At 45.3% G+C, this 20,635-nt stretch overlaps 2 protein-coding genes and 1 non-coding gene across 8 annotated transcripts in view; 2 read left to right on the forward strand and 1 right to left on the reverse strand.

Moving 5' to 3' along the window:
- The window catches only part of PIGU (phosphatidylinositol glycan anchor biosynthesis class U), a 125,091-nt gene that overhangs the window by 4,929 nt on the left and 99,527 nt on the right, over positions 1–20,635 (reverse strand). For 3 of the 4 annotated variants that reach the window (XM_060284725.1, XM_030830850.2, XM_060284726.1), the window contains one exon: positions 10,756–11,182. The exons of the other annotated variant lie outside the window; for it this stretch is intronic. In XM_060284725.1, coding sequence (XP_060140708.1) covers positions 11,069–11,182 — 114 coding nt within the window. In that variant the 3' untranslated portion in view covers positions 10,756–11,068. Of the gene's footprint in view, positions 1–10,755; positions 11,183–20,635 lie in introns of those variants that run through there. 4 annotated transcript variants of the gene reach the window in all.
- On the forward strand, positions 8,791–10,560 carry MAP1LC3A (microtubule associated protein 1 light chain 3 alpha). Of its 3 annotated transcripts, none has more exons than XM_060284727.2 (5): positions 8,791–9,087; positions 9,411–9,466; positions 9,546–9,652; positions 9,958–10,087; positions 10,394–10,560. In XM_060284727.2, the coding sequence occupies exons 1-5, from the start codon at positions 9,048–9,050 to the stop codon at positions 10,430–10,432; spliced, it is 372 nt and encodes a 123-aa protein (XP_060140710.1). In that variant the 5' UTR covers positions 8,791–9,047; the 3' UTR covers positions 10,433–10,560. The 3 variants fall into 3 exon arrangements, with proteins under 3 accessions (XP_060140710.1, XP_030686725.1, XP_060140711.1); XM_030830865.3 differs by having other exon boundaries at positions 8,805–9,087; positions 9,958–10,127; XM_060284728.2 differs by having other exon boundaries at positions 8,806–9,087; positions 9,958–10,560.
- On the forward strand, positions 19,625–19,696 carry TRNAK-UUU (transfer RNA lysine (anticodon UUU)). The gene has a single exon. It is a non-coding gene; the product is annotated as a tRNA-Lys (tRNA).

The raw sequence follows: 20,635 nt of genomic DNA on the forward strand, positions 1-20,635 counted from the left end.
TCACTCACTGATCCTTGACCTCAGATGTAGGCTCTGTTACTGTCTCCATTTTGCAGATGAAGAAACTGAGGCTCCAGAGGGAAAGAATTTGCTCAAAGTTATGCAGTAAGTGGTAAAGGCACTTCAGACCCAGATCTGTCTGCTGTTGTGTAAAGGAGCAAACAGATGCTCAGAGAAGGAACCTGCCATGGTCACACAGTAATTGGCCAACCCGGCCAGGGGTTGCTCCACCTTCATGTGACAGGCCAGCCAAGGACAGCTCTCTGCCTTTCCTTAGGCCCATGAGTCCCAGTCAGAAGCCACAGAACAGCACAGATCAGACACTGCCCTGAGCTGACACTGTTCCCCAACAATCCTGAACAGTCCTCTTAGAGCCCCTTAGCGCCCAGTAGCAGTGATCAAGCCAGACCCAGTCTGTGCACATGGAGCAGGCGGGAGACCCACGCTCAGGTAGGCAGTGACTCAGAGAGATGACACAGTGGGTACTCAGAGGAGAGGTCCTCACCCAACAAGTATTTACTGAGCACCTGCCATGTGCTACATTCTGTCTAGGTGCTGGGATAGCACAGGAACCAAATATATAGGAAATGCTGCCCTTAAGGGGCTTGCATGTTAGTGGGAAAGAGAAATAAAACAAAATACATTTTAAAAACTATATAGCATGTTAAATTTAAGCCCACAAGGAGATACCATTACATGACCACCATAATGGCTAAAATTTTAAAACTGGCAATACCAAATATCAACAAGAAAGCAGAGCAACTGGAACTCCCATATATTGTTGACAGGAATCTAAAATGGAACATTAGTTTCAGGTGTACAACATAATGATTCAATATTTGTATATTGTGAAGTGATCACCACAATAAGTCTAGTTAACATCTGTCACCATACATAGTTACAAAATTTTTTTTGTCATGAGAACTTTAAGGTGTACTCTTTTAGGAACTTTCAAATATAGACTACAGTATTATTAACCATAGTCACCATGCTGTACATTATATGCCCATGACTTTTATATGTTTATTTTATAACTGGAAGTTTGTATCTTTGGGCACTCATTTCACCATGCCGTACCCCCAACCCCGCCTCCAATCTGTTCTGTTTTCTGTCTCTATGAGCTTGTTTTTTTTGTTCTATTTGCTTGGTTTGTTGTGTGTGGGTTTGTTGTGGTGGTGGTGGTTTTTTTTTTTTTTTTTTTTTTTTGCCGTACTGCATGACTTGCAGGATCTTAGTTCCCCCACCAAGGATTGAACCCGGGCCGTTGGCAGTGAGAGCGGGGAGTCCTAACCACTGACTGCCAGGGAATTCCCTTATTTGCTTGTTTTTTAGATACCACACATAAGTGAGATTATGGTCCATCCATGTTGTCTCAAATGACAAGATTTCCTTCCTTTTTATGTCTGAATAATAATATTCCATTGTATATATATGCTACATTTTCTTCATCTGTTCCTCTATTGATGGACACTTAGGTTGTATCCATATCTTGGCTATTGTAAATAATGCTACAATGAACATAAGGGGGTACATATATCTTTTCAAGATGGTGATTTCATTTCCTTTGGATAAAGGAAATATGTTATCCAAAGTATACTCAGAAGTGAAATTGCTGGATCATATGATAGTTCTATTTTTAGTTTTTTGAGGAGCCTCCATGCTGTTTTCCATAGTTGTTGGGACCAATTTACATTCCCACCAATAGTGCACAAGGGTTCCCTTTTCTCCACATCCTCACCAACACTTATTTCTTGTCTTGAGAACAGCCATTCTAACAGGTGTGAGGTGCTATCTCATTGTGTTTTCAATTTGCATTTCCCTGATGATTAGTGATATGGAGCACCCTTCATGTACCTGTGTCTTTTTTGGAAAAAATGTCTACTCAGATCCTCTGCCCGTTTTTTTAATTGGATTGGTTTTTGCTATTGAGTCATATAAGTTATTTATATATTTTGGATATTAACCCCTTATCAGTTACAGGATTTGCAAAAATTTTCTCCTATTTGGTGGGTTGTCTTTTCATTTTGTTGATGCACAGAAGCTTTTAAGTTTGATGTAGTCCCAGTTGTTTATTTTTGCTTCTGTTGCCTTTGCGTTTGGTGTCAATTCCAAAAAATCATTGCCAAGACTGATGTCAAGGAGCTTATCATCTATGTTGTCTTCTAAGGGTTTTCTGGTTTCAGGTTTTACATTCAGGTCTTTAATCTATTTTGAGTTGATTTTTGTGTATAGTGTAAGACAGTGGTCCAGTGTCATTCTTTTGCATGTGGCTGTCCAGTTTTCCCACGAAGAGACTGTTCTTTCCCCATTGTGTATTCTTGGCTTCTTTGTAGATAAATTGACCAGATATGCATGGGTTTATTTCTGGGCTCTCTATTCTGTTCCACTGATCTATGTGTCTTTTTATGTCAATATAATATTGTTTTATAATATAGTTTGAAATCAGGGAGTGTAATGCCTCCAGCTTTGTTCTTCTTTCTCAAGACTCCTTTGGCTATTCAGGGTCTTTTGTGGTTCCATACAAATCTTATGTTATTTTATTTTTTATTATTTTTTTAAAATAAATTTATTTATTTTTGGCTGCATTGGGTCTTCGTTGCTGTGCGTGGGCTTTCTCTAGTTGTGGCGAGTGGGAGCTACTCTTCCTTGCAGTGCGTGGGCTTCTCATTGCAGTGGCTTCTCTTGTTGCAGAGCACAGGCTCTAGGAGCACGGGCTTCAGTGGTTGTGGCACGTGGGCTCAGTAGTTGTGGTGCATGGACTTAGTTGCTCCACAGCATGTGGGATCTTCCAAGACTAGGGCTCGAACCTGTGTCCCCTACATTGGCAGGAGGATTCTTAACCACTGCGCCACCAGGGAAGACCCCCATACAAATTTTACAATTGTTTGTTCTATTTCTGTGAAAAAGGCCATTGGAACTTTAATAGGGCTTGCACTGAACCTGTAGATTGCTTTGGGTAGTATGGACATTTTAACAATATTAATTCTTCCAATCCAAATGAGCACAGAATATCTTTCCATTTATTTATGTCTACTTCAATTTTTTTCATTAGTGTCTTCTAATTTTCAGTGTGCAGATCTTTCACCTCCTTAGTTAAATTTATTCCTAGGTAATTCATTCATTTTGATGCAATTTTAAATGGAATTGTTTTCTTAATTTCTCTTTCTCATAATTTGTTATTAGTGTATAGGAATGCAACAGATTTTTGTATATTGATTTTGTATCCTGCAACTTTACTGAATTTGTTTATTAGTTCTAACAGTTTTTTCGGTTAAGTCTTTAATGTTTTCTATGTATAATATGATGTCATCTGCAAATAGTGACAGTTTTACTTCTTCCTTCCCCATTTTGGATATCTTTTATTTCTTTTTCTTGTTGAATTGCTCTGGCTATGACTTCCAATACTATGTTGAATAAATGTGATGACAGTGGAAATCCTTGCCTTGTTCCTGATGTTAGAGGAAAAGCTTTCAGCTTTGAGTATGATGTTAGCTATGGGCTTGTCATATATGGCCTTTATTATGTTGAGATATGGTCCCTCTGTACCCACTTTGTTGAGATTTTTTATCATAAACAAATGTTGAATTGCAACTTACTGAAATGCATCATAAAGATAAAATGGATGCATGGACAGATTGACAGATAGTGATGATGCAAATGGAGCAAGTGTTAAGTGTAGAATGTAACTGGTAGGTATATGGGTGGTCATTGAACAATTATTTCAAGTGTTCTATTCGCTTGAAAGTTTTCATCACAAAATGTTTAGGAAAAGCGTATAACATATTAGAATGTGATAACTGCTCTGGCAAAAAAATTAAGCAAGGTGTTGGGAGGGAGGATAGAGAGTGACTGGGGTGGGGGCTGCAGTATTAAATAAGATCATTCAGGAAGCCCTCCCTGAGGAGACCTTGGAAATTAGAGAGTGAGCCACAAAGAGATTTTGGGGAAGAATGCTCCAGGGAAAGGGACGAGTAAGTACAGAAATGCTCTAGGGCACATGTGTCTGGGATTCCTGGAACAGTGATAGCAAGGAGGCCAGTGTAGTTGAAGCCAAGGGGGCAAGGGTGAGGTAGATAAGCCCAGAGGAGCAGCAGGAAGGCAGCTCCTGCAGGCCTCATGGCATACTGTTCAGCCTTTGACTTTTACTTTGAGTGGTGTGAAGAAATAGCATGATCCAACACCTGTGTGCACAGGAGGACTCTTGTCAGTGTAGTGAGACCAGGCTCAAGTGGGCAAGGCCAAAGCAAGGAGACCAGGGCGGAAACGATGGCAGTAGACGGACAAGAGATGATGGTGGCTCTGACTTGAGTGGCAGGAGTGGAAGTGGTGAGAGGTGGTCAGATTCTGGAGATATTTTGAATGTGGAACCAAGAGGATTTGGGCCTGGAGAATGTGTGGGGCTGTGGGAAAGAAAGGAGTCAAAGATGACAGGTGCGGAGAGGGAGGGTTACAATCAGAGTCCATTTTAGGGGAAGATCATGGGTTCATTTTGGGGAGGTCAAGTTTGAGATGTCTGCTAGACTTCCAAGTAGAGACATAGAGTAGTAGGCCAGCCCTTTGGATTCAGGGAAGATAGAGGAGAGGAGGAAGAAGTGAGCAGAGTAACCAGAGGACTGGTGGAGGGAGTGTCAGCCCTGCTGACTGGTCAGGTAAGGGAAAGATGGAGCACAGACCATCTGTTGGATTTGGGGGATGGGCCTATCCCCAAAGGCTTAGCCTGACAAAAGAAAAGTGCAACCACTTCCTCAAGGCCATGGCCGACCTAGTTCTTTCAACTGCTCTTAATGACTGATCACAATCTCCTGCAACTTTGTGTATGTGAGATGTGTCCACTTTGACACACACAGTTCTGGATCAAGAGTCAGCAAACTAAAGCCCTCAGGCCAAATTTGTCTGTTTCAGCAAATAAAGTATTATTAGGACACAGCCTTGCCCATTCAGATTGTCTAGGCCTGCTTCCACACTCCAACAGAACTCAGTAGTTGCCAGAGACCATATGGCCTGCAAAGCTGAAAATATTTACTGTCTGTGCTTTTAAAGGGAAAGCCTGCTGACCCCTTCTCTCCCTCTTTCACTACAGGAATGTCCTGTTGTTCTGTTACACAAGATATTTAATAGGACATTTAGGTGGCTCCCAATTTTTTTTTGTTATTTTGAAAATGTTCCAATAAATATACTTAACTGTATTTCTTTGGGCTCATGTGCACACCCACAAGTTTAATTCCTGGTTTGGAGAATATGAGTATTTCAGTTTTGGTAGATTTTGTCAAATTGCTCCCTACCGTAGCTGAAATTATTTACACTCCCATCAGCAGTGTAGAGTTCTCATTTTCCCATATTACCCTAAAACTTAGTATTGTGTGTTGTTAGACTTTATTAGTTAGCAATCTTTTATTGTTTGTAGATTCCTCTGGGTTTTCTGGCTGTGAATGATAGTTTTGCTCCTTTCTTTTCCTTGTCTTGGTACTCTGGCTGGGCCCTCCATGCAATATTTGCATTTTGTTCAATAATACAATTAGGGGCTTCCCTGGTGGCACAGTGGGTGAGAGTCCGCCTGCCAGTGCAGGGGACACGGGTTCGTGCCCCGGCCCGGGAAGATCCCACATGCCACGGAGCGGCTAGGCCCGTGAGCCATGGCCGCTGAGCCTGCACGTCCGGAGCCTGTGCTCTGCAATGGGAGAGGCCACAACAGTGAGAGGCCCGTGTACTGCAAAATAATAATAATAATAATAATAATACAATTAAAAATTCTGTTCTTGGCTCTAAAGGGAACAATGCTTAACATTTATCATATAGTATGGTGTTCTACCATTAAGTATAATGTTTGATGCAGGTTTGGTTTTTTTTATTATTATTATTTTGGGAGAAAACTAAAAAACCATCTGGACTACTTTTTGTTTTTTTGTATATGGCTACTCAGTTTGTCTATTTCTTTTTTAATTAGTCTTGGCAAATTATCTTTTACTAGAAAATTGTCCATTTCATCTAAGTTTTTAGTGTATTGGCATAAAGTTTATAATCTTATTTTTGTCATTTCTGCTATATCTGTAGTTATATCCCTTTTGCATATTAATGTTTATTTTATTGGTCTTTTCAAAGATCCAGCTTTGTTTTGTGGTACATACTAGTGCTTGTTTTCTATTTAATCAATTTCTGCTCTTCATTATTATCTTCCTTCCACTTTCTTTGGGTTTACACTTACTCCATTCTAAAATTCTTGGACATTCTGCTCATAAATTCTCCATATTTCTTCTTACCTAATACCACTGATAAGGTTACAAATCTTGTAAATTCTGCTTTAGTCCCCCCACCTCCCAAACTGGAGTTTTTATATGTATTCTCATTTTTAGTTTGACCTAAATAGTTTTCATTTCCATATGATTTCATTTTTGAGTAAAGAGTTTTCTAGAAGTGTTTTTTAAATTCTTTTAAAAAAATTTTTTTTTAGAGTGTTTCCGTTTTTTTTGTAAATGTATTTATTTATTGGCTGTGTTGGGTCTTCGTTGCTGCACTCAGGCTTTCTCTAGTTGTGGCGAACGGGGGTTACTCTTCGTTGCAGTGCATGGGCTTCTCATTGCAGTGGCTTCTCTTGCGGAGCACGGGCTCTAGGCACGCGGGCTCTAGAGCACAGGCTCAGTAGTTGTGGCACACGGGCTTAGCTGCTCCGCGGCATGCAGGATCTTCCTGGACCAGGGCTCGAACCTGTGTCCCCTGGATTGTCAGGCGGATTCTTAACCACTGCACCACCAGGGAAGTCCCTAGAAGTGTTTTTAAATATCAAAAGATTTGGAGTTTATTCAGCTCTTGCTTGTGGTCAGAGAACAGGGTCTGTATGAAATTAATTATCTGATTATCTGTTGAGATTTGTCTTGGGGCCTGGCCTACTCTATGTCTCTGCTTGGAAGCTAGCAGACATCTTAAACTTGACCTCCCCAAAATTAACCCACGATCTTCCCCTAAAATGTACTCTGTAATTCTCCCTGTCCCCATCTGTTGTCTTTGACTCCTTTCTTTCCCACATTCCCCACAGGTAATTTTTTATAAATGTTTCTTGTGTGCCTGAAAGTAACATATTGGGTTCAGGGTTCTACCAGGGTCAATTGATTAGAATTATTAATGGTATTAAAATCTTCTATATCCTTTTTTTGGCTGTTTGGTCTATCAGTTACTGAAAAAGTTTTTAAATCTACCACTGTGATGAAGGACTTGGCAATTTCTCCTTGTATCCTGTCACTTTTGCTTCATACACTTTCAGACTTTTTTTTTTAACCTCTAACATACAAGTTCAGAATTGTTATATCTTCTTAGAAAATTGTTCTTTTCATCACTTTGTGCTGACGCTCTTTATCACTAATAATGTCTCTAGCCTTAAAGTCTATTTTGTCTGATTTTGCTATGGGTATATCTTTTGGTTAGTTTTTCTCTAGTATACACTTTTTTTCCAACTGTTTACTTTTGGTGCCCTCAGGTTTTAAATGTCCTCTTGTAAACAGCATAGACCTGCATTTTCTTTTTCTTGGCCAATCTGGTTCATCTGTATTTTAATAGATGAATGTAAAACATTTTCTACCTCTGGTTTTGTACCGTTTATGTACCATTCTTTTCACTTTGCTTCCTGTTTCTCCTTTTCTACCTTCAATTATATTTTAATACCCTCTACTAAACTTTTCTCTTTTGTGCATTGGCATTTATACCTTCTATTCTTTTAGTGATCTCTCTGAAGTGTTTGAACTTGACTTGACTTTACAAAGCCAGATAATTATCAATTATCTTTATTCTCCTCCTCTCAAATAAATGAAGCTTCTTAGAACACTTAAACTCTGATTACTCTCTCCAGTCCTACCTGTTATTGTGTCCTGTGCTCCTTGCTCTGTACTCCACAAACTAATCGTCACCATTCATGTTCCATAGCAGGTGCTTGTTTAGATGGACTTCCGTGTTTACCAGTTTAGTTACTTGATATTTTTCTGTCTAATTTCTTCTCTTTAGAGTTCTGCAAATTCACTACGAAGTGTCTAGATAAGATTTTATTTTTATTTATTCTGTTCTGGATTTTAAGTGAGGATCCTGGTCTCTAATCAATTGTGGAAGTTCTTCAGGAACTGCCTCTCCCACATTCTTTTTTCTCCTTCTGGAACGCTGATTGAACCTATTCTTCTCACCTTACCATTCCTGTCACTTCCTCTTTTATATGTTCCATCTGGCTTGTTTTCTGGCTAATTGCTTCCGCTCTTTCATCCAGTTCTGTGATTTTCTCTTCTGCTGTATCTAATTGGCTTTCTTGCCTCATCCTTTGAGACCTGAATTTCGATAGCTCTATTTTTCAATTCTAGAAATTCCTTCTAAAACCTTTATGCTTTTCAGTGTCTTGTTCCAAGCGTCTTCAAGTTTTAATCACCGCCCCCACCCCGACCACTACCTTTTTCTTTCTCTAACCATGAGCTCCACGAAGGCGAGGACGTTTGGTTTAGTGTTGTCATCCCCAGTGCCTCCTACCGTTCCTGGAACGGAACAGGTTCTGAGTGAGCGCTGTCAGATGACTTAGTGACAGTGGGAACAGAAGGATGCTGTGCCGCAGCCTGGCCCCCGCTCTCCCTGCCGCCAGAGCTGCGAGCCTGCTCCCCCAACGGCCTCGCAGGCTTTCTAGTCTCCCCTCAGCCCGGACCTCAGGGAGAAGACCCCACCCCACCCCGCCCACCTCTGCGCAGGCCGTGACGTCACGGGACTGTGACGCGCCCTGGGAGCCCCCGCCCCTTCGCGGCGCTGGGCCGGGAATCCAGGCTCTCTGCGCCGTGATGTCACGGGTCCGGGCGGGCGGACTTTGCGTCGGCCCAATGGGAGCGGCGCGCCGGCCTCCCCTTTAAGGAATGTTGTGACCTGACGTCAGCCGGGCGAGTTACCTCCCCGAGCCGCCGTCGCCGGGCTCAGCGCGAGCCTCGGAGCCCTTGAGCGCGAGGCGCGGAGCCCCCGGAGCCCCCGAACCGCAGCCACATCCCCTCGTCGCGCGCCCCAGAGCCCCGGCCTGCGCGCCCCGCCGGGCCGGCGCGATGCCCTCAGACCGGCCTTTCAAGCAGCGGCGGAGCTTTGGTGAGGCCCGGCGGGCGCTCTGCGAGTGCGGGGTGGGGGCGTGGGGGCTGGGGGGTGTTGGCCGACCGACCCGACTGCCGCAGATGACGTCAGCTCCGTGACGTCAGGCTCGGCTGGAGCTGGACCCTCGGGATGGGAAGCGGGCTGGGGCCTGGGCCGGGGCCTCCGCCTCGCATCCCGGTCCTGTGCCCGGGCCTTAGGGCCCAACGGCTCCGGAGGCGGGGGCTTCGGGGAGGCGGGGTCGGGGCCGCCCCTCGGGTACTGGCGGGACGGAACCGCGAGGAGGACCTCGGCCCGGCCTCATCCCCGACTGCTGTCTGCAGCCGATCGCTGTAAAGAGGTGCAGCAGATCCGCGAGCAGCACCCCAGCAAAATCCCGGTGAGTTCCACCGCCCCCTCCCATCCCCGCCCGGCCCAGGCCCCGCCTCGGGCTCACGCATCCCCCGCCCCGCTCCCAGGTAATCATCGAGCGCTACAAGGGTGAGAAGCAGCTGCCCGTCCTGGACAAGACCAAGTTCCTGGTCCCGGACCATGTCAACATGAGCGAGTTGGTCAAGATCATCCGGTGCGCGGGCAGCAGCTGTCAGAGGGGGATTGGGTCCTGCTGGGGTCAGGCAGGGGGCTGGGTCCCTCTGAGAAGGAAGAGGTGGGGGTGGGGCACGGGAACGGGTGCTGGGTCCCTGTTGTGGGGAGGTTGGGAAAGGTCAAGGTCAGGGCTTGGGTCAGTGTCCGGTCGGAGGTGAGAGCCTCTAGAAGGGCTTGGGATGGGTGTGAGGTGGAGGATTAGGATCATTTTGGGGAGCGGGTGAGGGCTACACTCGCTCAACAGCCAGGCCCCTCACGGTTGGCTTGCCCTCCCGCCCACCTCAGGCGCCGCCTGCAGCTGAACCCCACGCAGGCCTTCTTCCTGCTGGTGAACCAGCACAGCATGGTGAGCGTGTCCACGCCCATCGCCGACATCTATGAGCAGGAGAAGGACGATGACGGCTTCCTCTACATGGTCTACGCCTCCCAGGAAACCTTCGGCTTCTGAGCCAGCAGTAGGGGGGTTGGCTTGGGAGTGGGGGGTCCCTGTCAGGCTCTGCCCTGGGAGCTCCTGGCACCTGAACTGAGCTGCCTCTGCCCCTGCCCCTGGTGGGCTGGGCGGGGATGCCACATCCTAGCCAGGGGGCACCAACCGCACCTACCCTGCCCCTGGGTGGATCCTGGCCCAGTCATGTTAGGGTTGCCCCTCTGGGTGCTGGCTGGGATGGGGGGAGGTTGGGAGCAGTCCCTAGCACCCCTGCTCTGTGTGGTTTTTTTTTAGGCCCCTGCCTGTCTGCCCATCTGTCCCTCCCTGACCTGAGGTGCTGCCCATGCCTGGACCTGCCCACCCCTGAAGGACTGGCCCCTGGCTCACCCAGTCTTGACATGGTGTATGGATCTGTGGTCATTGTTCCTCTGCAGAATAAAGATTGCTCAGGCCTGCCTGGCCCTTTGCCTCCAGCTGCTTGGGGAGTGGGGAGGGCTGCCCCACACCATTCTCAGCTGACCAGTGCGCAGACCCGTGTTCTGTGGACTCAGAGCTCATTCGGGAAACCCACGCCTGTGTTTAGTGCACCATGGTGGTATTAGGGGCCAAGCCCACCCCTTCCAGAGTGCAGTGTGGTTCCAGGGCAGACGTTTGCATAACAGAAAACATTTATTAAGTAGCCACAACCTAACAAACCCTGCTCATCTGCTTCTTCCCCTTCCCTGCTTGGGAGGGGGGCTCCTTGGTGTGCAGAGCCACAAAGTGGGGAGTGCGAGTGGAGATGCTCCTGGCTACTCCCCACAGGCCTTGCTGCCAGCCTTGGCTCCTCACCGGTACCAGATATTTGTGACCCTGGACTCAAACCTGATCTGCCCAGGACTTCCCTGCTGGAAGCTCTGGTTAGAGGGCTTGGCCCAGCTTCTGGCCCTTTCAACCCTGAAGTCCGTGCAGCCCTGTGCCCAGTCAGGCCTACTTGAGCACAAGCATGGCCTCCGTGCCGTCCTTGGTGGTCAGGTAGAGACCATGTGTGAGGTAGTACTCCCGCCGTAGGAAGGCATAGAAGTAATCGGAGATGAGCAGGATCTGGGGGGAGAGAGATGTGAGAAGCTTCATGATACCTACCCCTGAACTTTGGATCTCTGAGGGGCTAGGTAGGTGTTGGGGAGACCCTGCCCAGGGACCCTGCACCTCAGGGCCTACACCACCCTTCAAGGGTCTCACTGGCACTGCTGCAGAAGTTGCCCTACTGCCCTTCCTCCTCCTACCATGGTCTGTGCTTCCATCCCAAGCCCTGGCCTGTGAACTCCAGACTGGCGCGCTCCTCCGTCTCACCTCCTGAGTGCCCACTGGCCCTTCCACCCCAGCCAAGTCCCCTATCAAACCTGCTTCTCCCACTGGGAACCCATATCCCCCTTCTTCCATCCAGGTGTTCAGGCCATAGAATCAACAGACTTGTCTCCTCCCATACACCAAGCCACCAAGCCTGTCAGTTCTATTTCTACCTGTCCCCGCAGCTACCACCCTGGACAAAGCCACTGTCATCTGAACAACAGTGGTCTCCTCTCTGGGCTTCCTGATCTCAAACCTCCCACCCTAGCAGCAGAGGTTGCTTTTTAAGACAAATCTGGTCATGTTACATCCCAGCTTAAGGTCCTCTAAAGGCCTCCCATGGCTCTTAGGGTGAAGATCAAACTCTCTGGGGCTCTGAGGCCTTGCACTTGGTCCCTGCCCATGTACGTGCTTCAGCCTCTGCCGTGCTCCACCTCACTCAGCTCCAGTCACACTGGCCTGTTCCCTTCCAATGCAGGATCTTTGCTGTCTCCTCTGCCTGGAATGTTCTCTTCCCCTTTCATCTAGTAAACACCTGCCTGCCCTTCAGGCCTCAGGAAGGATCACTTCCACAGAGAAGCCCTCCCTCACACCCTAGATTGGGTCTTGGTCCCATTAACTTTTCTCTGGTAGCACAAACTCGTCCAAATTGCAGTTTTGCATTCATCTGTGAGACTGCCTGATGACTGTGGCTCCTCCCCTGACCTGGGCAGTGTCACTGAGTGATTCTGCCACCATGGTGTCTGTGCCCAGCTTGGTCTGTCTTTTCTGTCTGGGCCTCAGAATAGAAAGGGCCCTAGCAGCTCAGCCCACCGTCCCCCTCACTGAGGCCCAGAGGGGAACAGGGACTTGCCAAGGTCCCCCGAACACTGGGCCCGCAGTCTTACAATTCGATTCATCCCAAGCTCCCAGGACCTCCAGTGCTTGGAACAGGAGGGGCAGGGCCCAGCCCTACAGAAGGATGAGGGGAGAGGGGCTCACCACTGCAGATACCACCAGTTCTCAGGCACTTACAAGCCTCTCAGATTATCATCACCAATCACCTTGGCACAGATGGGGCGACGTAAGCCCAGAACTGGGGGAGCACCTGGCTAGGGCATTATAGCAAGACAGAGGTTGAGCCTGGCATCTCAGCCTCTGACCCCCAAACCCCTGTTCTGGGAAGCCTCTCTCACATTGTGGGCAGGAAAGAGAGCAAACCCACACCATGGCCTCAGGACAAGGACCTGCCATTCTGCCACCACAGGAATCCATCTGGAAGGCTGATGGTTCCCATCTTTCAGATGAGGAAATTGAGGCACAAAGGGTTCAACAGTTGGCCTAAGGCTATACTGGGAGAGCTGGACTAGTGGCTATAACCCTGCAAGGCAATGTACCTGGGGCCCAGTGTGCAAAGGGCCCAGAACTCTGCCACTGAGGGTGTCAGAGCAGAGAGCCCAGGGAGCCCCTGAAGCCTTGCGCCGCAGCTGCCCATGGGGTGTAGTTACCACAGCGAAGGCTGCCCTCACTCCCTGCAGCCCCTTTCTCACCCAGGCCCAAGGTGTCAAGTCTGAGGAGGCGGAGCCTGGAGCTGGTGGGGGTTGATCCCCGAGCCAGGTCAGATGAGGGGCAGGTGCAAAGTCACAGTTCACAACAAAACAACTCCAATGTCACACACGATCAGCTGGTCAAATAGGAAGTCAAAACACTAGGTTATTAGTTTGAACCATATGAAACTGCCAATTTTGCAGATCAAAAACAGTTGAGTATTGACAATTTCATATGGTGTGACAATATAAAATGGGAAAAAAAAATCAAGAAATAGTAGAGTAAGTATACAATCTAGAAGCACCAGAACAAATAACTATAGGACCTTAGGCAGCTATTCTTTGTCCTTGTAAGCCTTAACTTTGTAAATTATATATACATGTTACGTTGATAAAAATAAAAATCCAATTAAAAACAATCAGCCGATAAATGATTGAATAAGTAAATAAATAAACAAGGGAGAATTCCTTTTGTAATCCTTACAAAAGAGTTCCAAATAATACATGTAGAGACTCTCCCCTCGGGAGGTGGAGCTTAATTCTTGCCCACTCCCCACCCCCTGCCCCCGAGGGTAGGCTAGACTTCGTGACTCACTTCCAAAGAACAGAGAAAGAGAAAATAGTAACTGTGCACTGGAGAAGCCTGGCAAACACTATCTTAACCAAATGATGAAGGATAAACGGCATGAAGTGTGGCTAGTGTGTACTGCCTGAGCATTCTAAAAACCTAAAACGTGGCCTCATGATGAGAAAAGCATCAGACAAACCCAGAGGGGACACTCTACAGGATACCTGGCCACTGTTCCTCAATACTGTCCATGTCACAAGAAATAAGGAAAGACAGAGTGTGAGCAGAGGACATGGGGGAGATGTGGCAACTAAGTGTAATGTGGTACCTGGGACTGGATCCTGGGAGAAAAAGAAGACAATAAAGGGAAAACTGGTGAAATCCACATCAAATCTGGAGTTTACTTATTCATAACGTACCAGGGTCAGTTTCTTGGTTTTGACAAACATACCACAGTAATATAAGATGTTAAAACTGTGGGAAACTGGGTGGGGGACATACGAGAACTCTCTGTACTATCTAAAATTATTCCAAAATTTAAAAGCTTATTTTAAAAAGCAACGTACTACTGTTGTATGCAACAACATGAATGAGCCGCAAAAATATCTTGCTGAGTCAAAGAAGGCTTCAGGAAACGTACATTAAGATTTGTGTTTTTCCATTAATAAAGGAAACTGAAGATGATGCAAAGAAATGGAAAGATATCCCATGTTCTTGGATTGGAAGAATTAATATTGTTAAAATGGCCATACTACCCAAAGCAACCTACAGATTTAATGTGATCCCTATCAAATTACCCATGACACATTTCACAGAACTAGAACAAATAATACTAAAATTTATATGGAACAATAAAAGACCCAGAATTGCCAAAGCAATCCTGAGAGAAAAGAACAAAGCAGGAAGCATAACTCTCTCAGACTTCAGATAACACTACAAAGCTACAGTAACCAAAATGGCATGCTATTGGCACAAAAAAAGACATATGAATCAATGGAACAGAATAGAGAGCCCAGAAATAAATCCACATAACTATGGTCAATTAATCTTTGACAAACTAGACAAGTATACACAATGGGAAAAAGACAGTCTCTTCAGCAAGGGGTGTTGGGAAAGTTGGACAGCTGCATGAAATCAAAGTTAGAACATACCTCACAGCACACACAAAAATAAACTCAAAATAGCTTAAAGACTTAAACATAAGACATGACACCATAAAACTCCTAAAAGAGAACATAGGCAAAGCATTCTCTGATATAAATTGTACCAATGTTTTCTTAGGTCAGTCTCCCAAGGCAATACAAATAAAAGCAAAAATAAACAAAGGGACCTAATCAAACTTACAAGCTTTTGCACAGCAAAAGAAACCATAAACAAAATGAAAAGACAAGCTACAGAACGGGAGAAAATATTTGCAAATGATGTGACCGACAAGGGCTTAATTTCCAAAATATACAAACAGCTCATAGGACTCAACAACAAAAAAACAAACAACCCAATTGAAAAATGGGCAGAAGAACTAAATAGACATTTCTCCAAAGAAGACACACACATGGCTAACAGGCACATGAAAAGATGCTCAACATCACTAATTATTAGAGAAATGCAAATCAAAAATACATGCGCTATCACCTCACACTGGTCAGATTGGCCATCATTAAAAAGTCTACAGAGAAGAAAAAGAAATAAAAGGAATCCAAATCAGAAAAGAATAAGTAAAACTGTCACTGTTTGCAGATGACATGATACTATACATAGAGAATCCTAAAGATGCTACCAGAAAACAACTAGAGTTAATCAATGAATTTGGTAAAGTAGCAGAATACAAAATTAATGCACAGAAATCTCTTGCATTCCTATACACGAACGACGAAAAAGCTGAAAGAGAAATTAAGGAAACACTCCCATTTGCCATTGCAAAAAAGAAGAATAAAATACCTAGGAATAAACCTTCCTAAGGAAGCAAAAGAGCTGTGTGCAGAAAACTATAAGACACTGATGAAAGAAGTTAAAGATGATACCAATAGATGGAGAGATATACCGTGTTCTTGGATTGGAAGCATCAACATTGTGAAAATGACAGTACTACTCAAAGCAGTCTACAGATTCAATGCAATCCCTATCAAACTACCAAGGGCATTTTTCACAGAACTAGAACAAAAAATTCCACAATCTGTACGGAAACACAAAAGACCCCAAATAGCCAAAGCAATCTTGAGAGTGAGGTAAGTCAGAAACAGAAAAACAAATACCATATGCTAACACATATATATGGAATCTAAAAAAAAAAAAAAAATGGTCATGAAGAACCTAGGGGCAGGACGGGAATAAAGACGCAGACCTACTAGAGAATGGATTTGAGGACATGGGGAGGGGGAAGGGTAAGCTGGGACAAAATGAGAGAGTGGCATGGACATATTCACACTATCAAACATAAAATAGATAGCTAGTGGGAAGTAGCCACATAGCACAGGGAGATCAGCTTGGTGCTCTGTGACCACCTAGAGGGTTGGGATAGGGAGGGTGGGAGGGAAGGAGATGCAAGAGGGAAGCGATATGGGGATATATGTATATGTATAGCTGATTCACTTTGTTATAAAGCAGAAACTAACACACCATTGTAAAGCGATTATACTCCAATAAAGATATTAAAAAAAAAAAAAGAATCCATCTGCCAATGCAGGGGACACAGGTTTGAGCCCTGGTCCAGGAAGATCCCACATGCCGTGGAGCAAATAAGCCCATGTGCCACAACTACTGAGCCTGAGTGCCACAACTACTGGAGCCCACAAGCCTAGAGTCCGTGGCCCATAACAAGAGAAGCCACCACAATGAGAAGCCCGCACACTGCAATGAAGAGTAGCCCTCGCTCACTGCAAGTAGAGAAAGCCTGCACACAGCAACAAAGACCCAACGCAGACAAAAATAATAAATAAATTTATATAAAAAAAAAAGGAAAAAGAGAGAACAGATCTGTTATCAGAACAGTGGATCACTGGAGTTAAGAGCAGTGACTGCCATATGGGAAGTACTACCAAATAAATGCTTACTATATCTCCCAAGCTCCTTTGCAATTAGTGAGTAAGTTTTGGCCAGTGGAGTCTAAGCAGAAATGTCACGTGGCAACCTCTGGGAAACTTCCTTATGAGACAGCATGTGTGAAGTGTTAGCTGTTCCCCAACCAAATCACCTCGGTTGTAAATGTTACCATTTAGACCACTGGAGCCATGCTTTACAAAACGATGAGAAATAAGGAGCTTGAGTTCCTGATACTATGGAACATGATACCAACTTTGGACCACCTACTCAGATATTTATTTGAGGGAGACCTAACATTCTGTTTTGTTTACATCACTGCCTCCTCTTCCATCCTCCACTCTGATTCTTTCAGTCAACCAAACCTAAGTGCAAGTAATACATGTAGTTGAATGGGTGCCTAGGGAAAACTACATATTTGAATAAGATTCAAATCAAACAGGCAGATTTTTAAATTATTTAATAAATGTTTTTCTAACAACAAAAAAAGGGACATGTACCACAATGTTCATTGCAGCTCTATTTACAATAGCCAGGACATGGAAGCAACCTAAGTGTCCATCAACAGAAGAATGTATAAAGAAGGTGTGGCACATATATACAATGGAATATTACTCAGCCATAAAAAGAAACAAAACTGAGTTATTTGTAGTGAGGTAGATGGACCTAGAGTCTGTCATACAGAGTGAAGTAAGTCAGAAAGAGAAAAAAATACCATATGCTAACACACATACATGGAATCTAAAAAAAAAAAAAGGTTCTGATGAACCTGGGGCAGGACAGGAATAAAAACGCAGACATAGAGAATGGACTTGAGGACACGGGGAGGGGGAAGGGTAAGCTGGGACGAAGTGAGAGAGTAGCACTGACATATATACACTACCAAATGTAAAACAGATAGCTAGTGGGAAGCAGCTGCATAGCACAGGGAGATCAACTCGGTGCTTTGTGACCACCTAGAGGGGTGGGATAGGGAGGGTAGCGGGGAGGCTCAAGATGGAAGGGATATGGGGATATATGTATACATATAGCTGATTCACTTTGTTATACAGCACAAAACTAACACACCATTGTAAAGCAATTATACTCCAATAAAGATATTAAAAAAAAAAAAAGATACACACTCCCCTATGTTCACAGCAGCACTGTTCACAATAGCCAAGACATGGAAACAACCTAAATGTCCATCGACAGATGAACGGATAAAGAAGATGTGGTATATACATATATATATATATATGTACGTACACACACACACACACACACACACACACACGATGGAATACTACTTAGCCATAAAAAAGAACGAAATAATACCCATTTGTGAGTCAGAAAGAGAAAGGCAAATACCATAAATCACTTATATGTGGAATCTAAAATATGACACAAATGATCTTATCTACAAAACAGAAACAGACTCACAGACATAGAAAATAGACTTGTAGTTGCCAAGGGAGGGGAGGTGGGGGAGGGATGGATTGGGAGTTTGGGACTAGCAGATGCAAACTATTATATATAGAGTGAATGAACAAGGTTCTACTGTATAGCACAGGGAACTATATTCAATATCCTGTGATAAACCATATTGGAAAAGATATAAAAAAAGAATGTAGGGACTTCCCTGGTGTTCCAGTGGTTAAGACTCTGTGTTTCCATTGCAGGGGGCATGGGTTTGATCCCTGGTCAGGGAACTAAGATCCCATATGCTGCACAGCGGGCAAAAAAAAAAAATGTATATATATATATGTAAAACTGAATAACTTTGCTGTACAGCAGAAATTAAAAGAACATTGTAGGGCTTCCCTGGTGGCGCAGTGGTTGAGAGTCCGCCTGCCAATGCAGGGGACACAGGTTCGTGTCCCGGTCCGGGAAGATCCCACATGCCACGGAACAGCTAGGCCCATGAGCCATAGCCGCAGAGCCTGCACCTCCGGAGCCTGTGCTCCGCAACGGGAGAGGCCACAACAGTGAGAGGCCCGCAAAAGAAAAAAAAAAGAAAAATGTAAGTAAATATGGAGCTCTGGTTAATGATATACATGCTGAAATATCTGACAGGAAATGTACTGATATGTATACTTCACTTTGAAGTACATTACAAAAATAAGATGGATTGAGAAATGGATAATTTGTGATCATCCAAGTATAGTAAAATGTGAATGGTGGAGTCTAAGTCGTAGGTATACAGGTGTTCAAGGTTAAATCTTTCAACTTTGCTGTGTGTGTGAGAAACTTTTCATAATAAAGTATCAGGGGAGGGTGGCATGGAAGGAAAGAGCCGTGCGTGCTGGCTTGGTCTGTCTGGAACCGAAAGTCACTAGTCCTGAGTGGGTGCCCTGCCCCTGTCCCCAGGGAGAGGGCATCTTGGGGACACACTGGCCTTGAGGCTTCACTCTCTCGGAGGGAAGTCCCTAGCTGTCACAGGCTGGCTGAGACAACCTCTTCTGACCTAGAGGCTTTCCATTTGGGTTGAGGAGAAAGGATTTCCCAGAGGCCCTGGGATTCAGCCAACACAGCATCTGCAGACTCAGCACTACTTTGCCCAGTCTGGGCAGGGAACGTTGGGAAAGAAGCAGTGGAAATAGCATGGGCAAGTTAGTGGCTGTGTGACCCTGTGTAAGTCACTTCCCCTTCCCTAAGCAGCGTTTTCCTCATCCGTAAAATGAGTGATAAACTCTAGTTTATTACTTACAATGGTGGCTCCCCTAGTCCTTGCTCTGTCCCTCTGTGCTTTCAGAGACTGAAGAGCAGCCCATTCTTTATTTTTTTAATCTTTTAATGGTTTTAATTTGAAAACAAAAGTGAAAAATGTTTTTATGGTATAAAAAAACCTAGTTGTGGGCTTCCCTGGTGGTGCAGTGGTTGAGAGTCTGCCTGCCGATGCAGGGGACATGGGTTCGTGCCCTGGTCCGGGAAGATCCCACATGCCGCGGAGCGGCTGGGCTCGTGAGCCATGGCCGCTGAGCCTGCGCGTCCGGAGCCTGTGCTCCACAACGGGAGAGGCCACAGCAGTGAGAGGCCTGCGTACCGCAAAAAAAAAAAAAAAAAAAAAATCTAGTTGTGGGGAGTTCCCTGGTGGCCTAGTGGTTAGAATTTGGCACTTTTACTGCCGAGGCCCAGGTTCAATCCCTGGTCAGGGAACTGAGATCCTACAAGCCAAGCGGTGAGGCTAAAAAAAAGAAAACAAAAAAAAGAAAACAACACAAAACAAACCTAGTTGTAGAATTTTCAGTTTATTATATGAAAGTGAGAATTACATGATTTAGGGACTAAATGCTTTCTAGGGTAGTTAGTAGTTATAACTCTAATGGTCGGTCTCTGAGAGAAAAGAGAAAAACACCTAGCTCTGATAAATGCTGTCCATTATTATATTTTCTTATTAATAAAAATGCTGATAATACTCAGGCATTAATGTAAGCACTTCACATGTGTGAAAACAGTTGATCCTTGCAATAACCCTTCATAGTAGGTACATTATAATGATCCCATCTTATAGACGAAGAAACAAAGGTTCTTCAAGTAATTTGCCCAAAGTTGTACAACCAGCAAGCGTCAGAGGCAGGCTTTGAACCCAGACCATCTGGCATCAGACACCACACGCTTACCCACACTGCTGGACAGCCTCCCTACTCTAGGGATACTTTCGGAGCAGCCCATTCTTTAAAGTTGCCCTCACTGACAGTGGCTGAGCCCCTCGGATTCTCTATCGCCATCAGCCACCAGGTTCCACCAATTCCCCTCCTCAGAATTCCAGCTCAGCCCCCTTTTCTCCCTCCCACTGCCCCCTCTTGCTCAAAGGCCTCCCTCATCCTCCTGGCCCCTGAGGGATCGTCCACACACACACACACACACACACACACACACACACACACAGAGCAGCCTCCAGTGCTCCCCTCTCCCTGCGCCACACCTGCGTGTCCCCGTAGCCCTGAACGCAGCCTGGTCCTGCAAACGCTGTGTGGCCACACCTTGGTGCCTCTGCCCATGCCCTGCCCCCGGGCTGGGATGACCCTTCCCACAAAGGGCTCCTTCTCATCCCTGGAGAGGCAACATCGCCATCTCCCACACCCAGAGTCTTCC

Source organism: Globicephala melas, chromosome 15 (assembly GCF_963455315.2).
Source record: "Globicephala melas chromosome 15, mGloMel1.2, whole genome shotgun sequence".
Classification (NCBI taxonomy): Eukaryota; Metazoa; Chordata; class Mammalia; order Artiodactyla; family Delphinidae; genus Globicephala; species Globicephala melas.

What these genes read in the sequence shown, in the direction of transcription:
- MAP1LC3A (XM_060284727.2), top strand. Translation starts at nt 9,048, where the DNA reads ATGCCCTCAGACCGGCCTTTCAAGCAGCGGCGGAGCTTTG. An exon ending in GAGTTGGTCAAGATCATCCG is followed by an intron (nt 9,653 to 9,957) that starts GTGCGCGGGCAG and finishes CGCCCACCTCAG; the next exon opens with GCGCCGCCTGCAGCTGAACC. An exon ending in ATGACGGCTTCCTCTACATG is followed by an intron (nt 10,088 to 10,393) that starts GTCTACGCCTCC and finishes GTTTTTTTTTAG; the next exon opens with GCCCCTGCCTGTCTGCCCAT.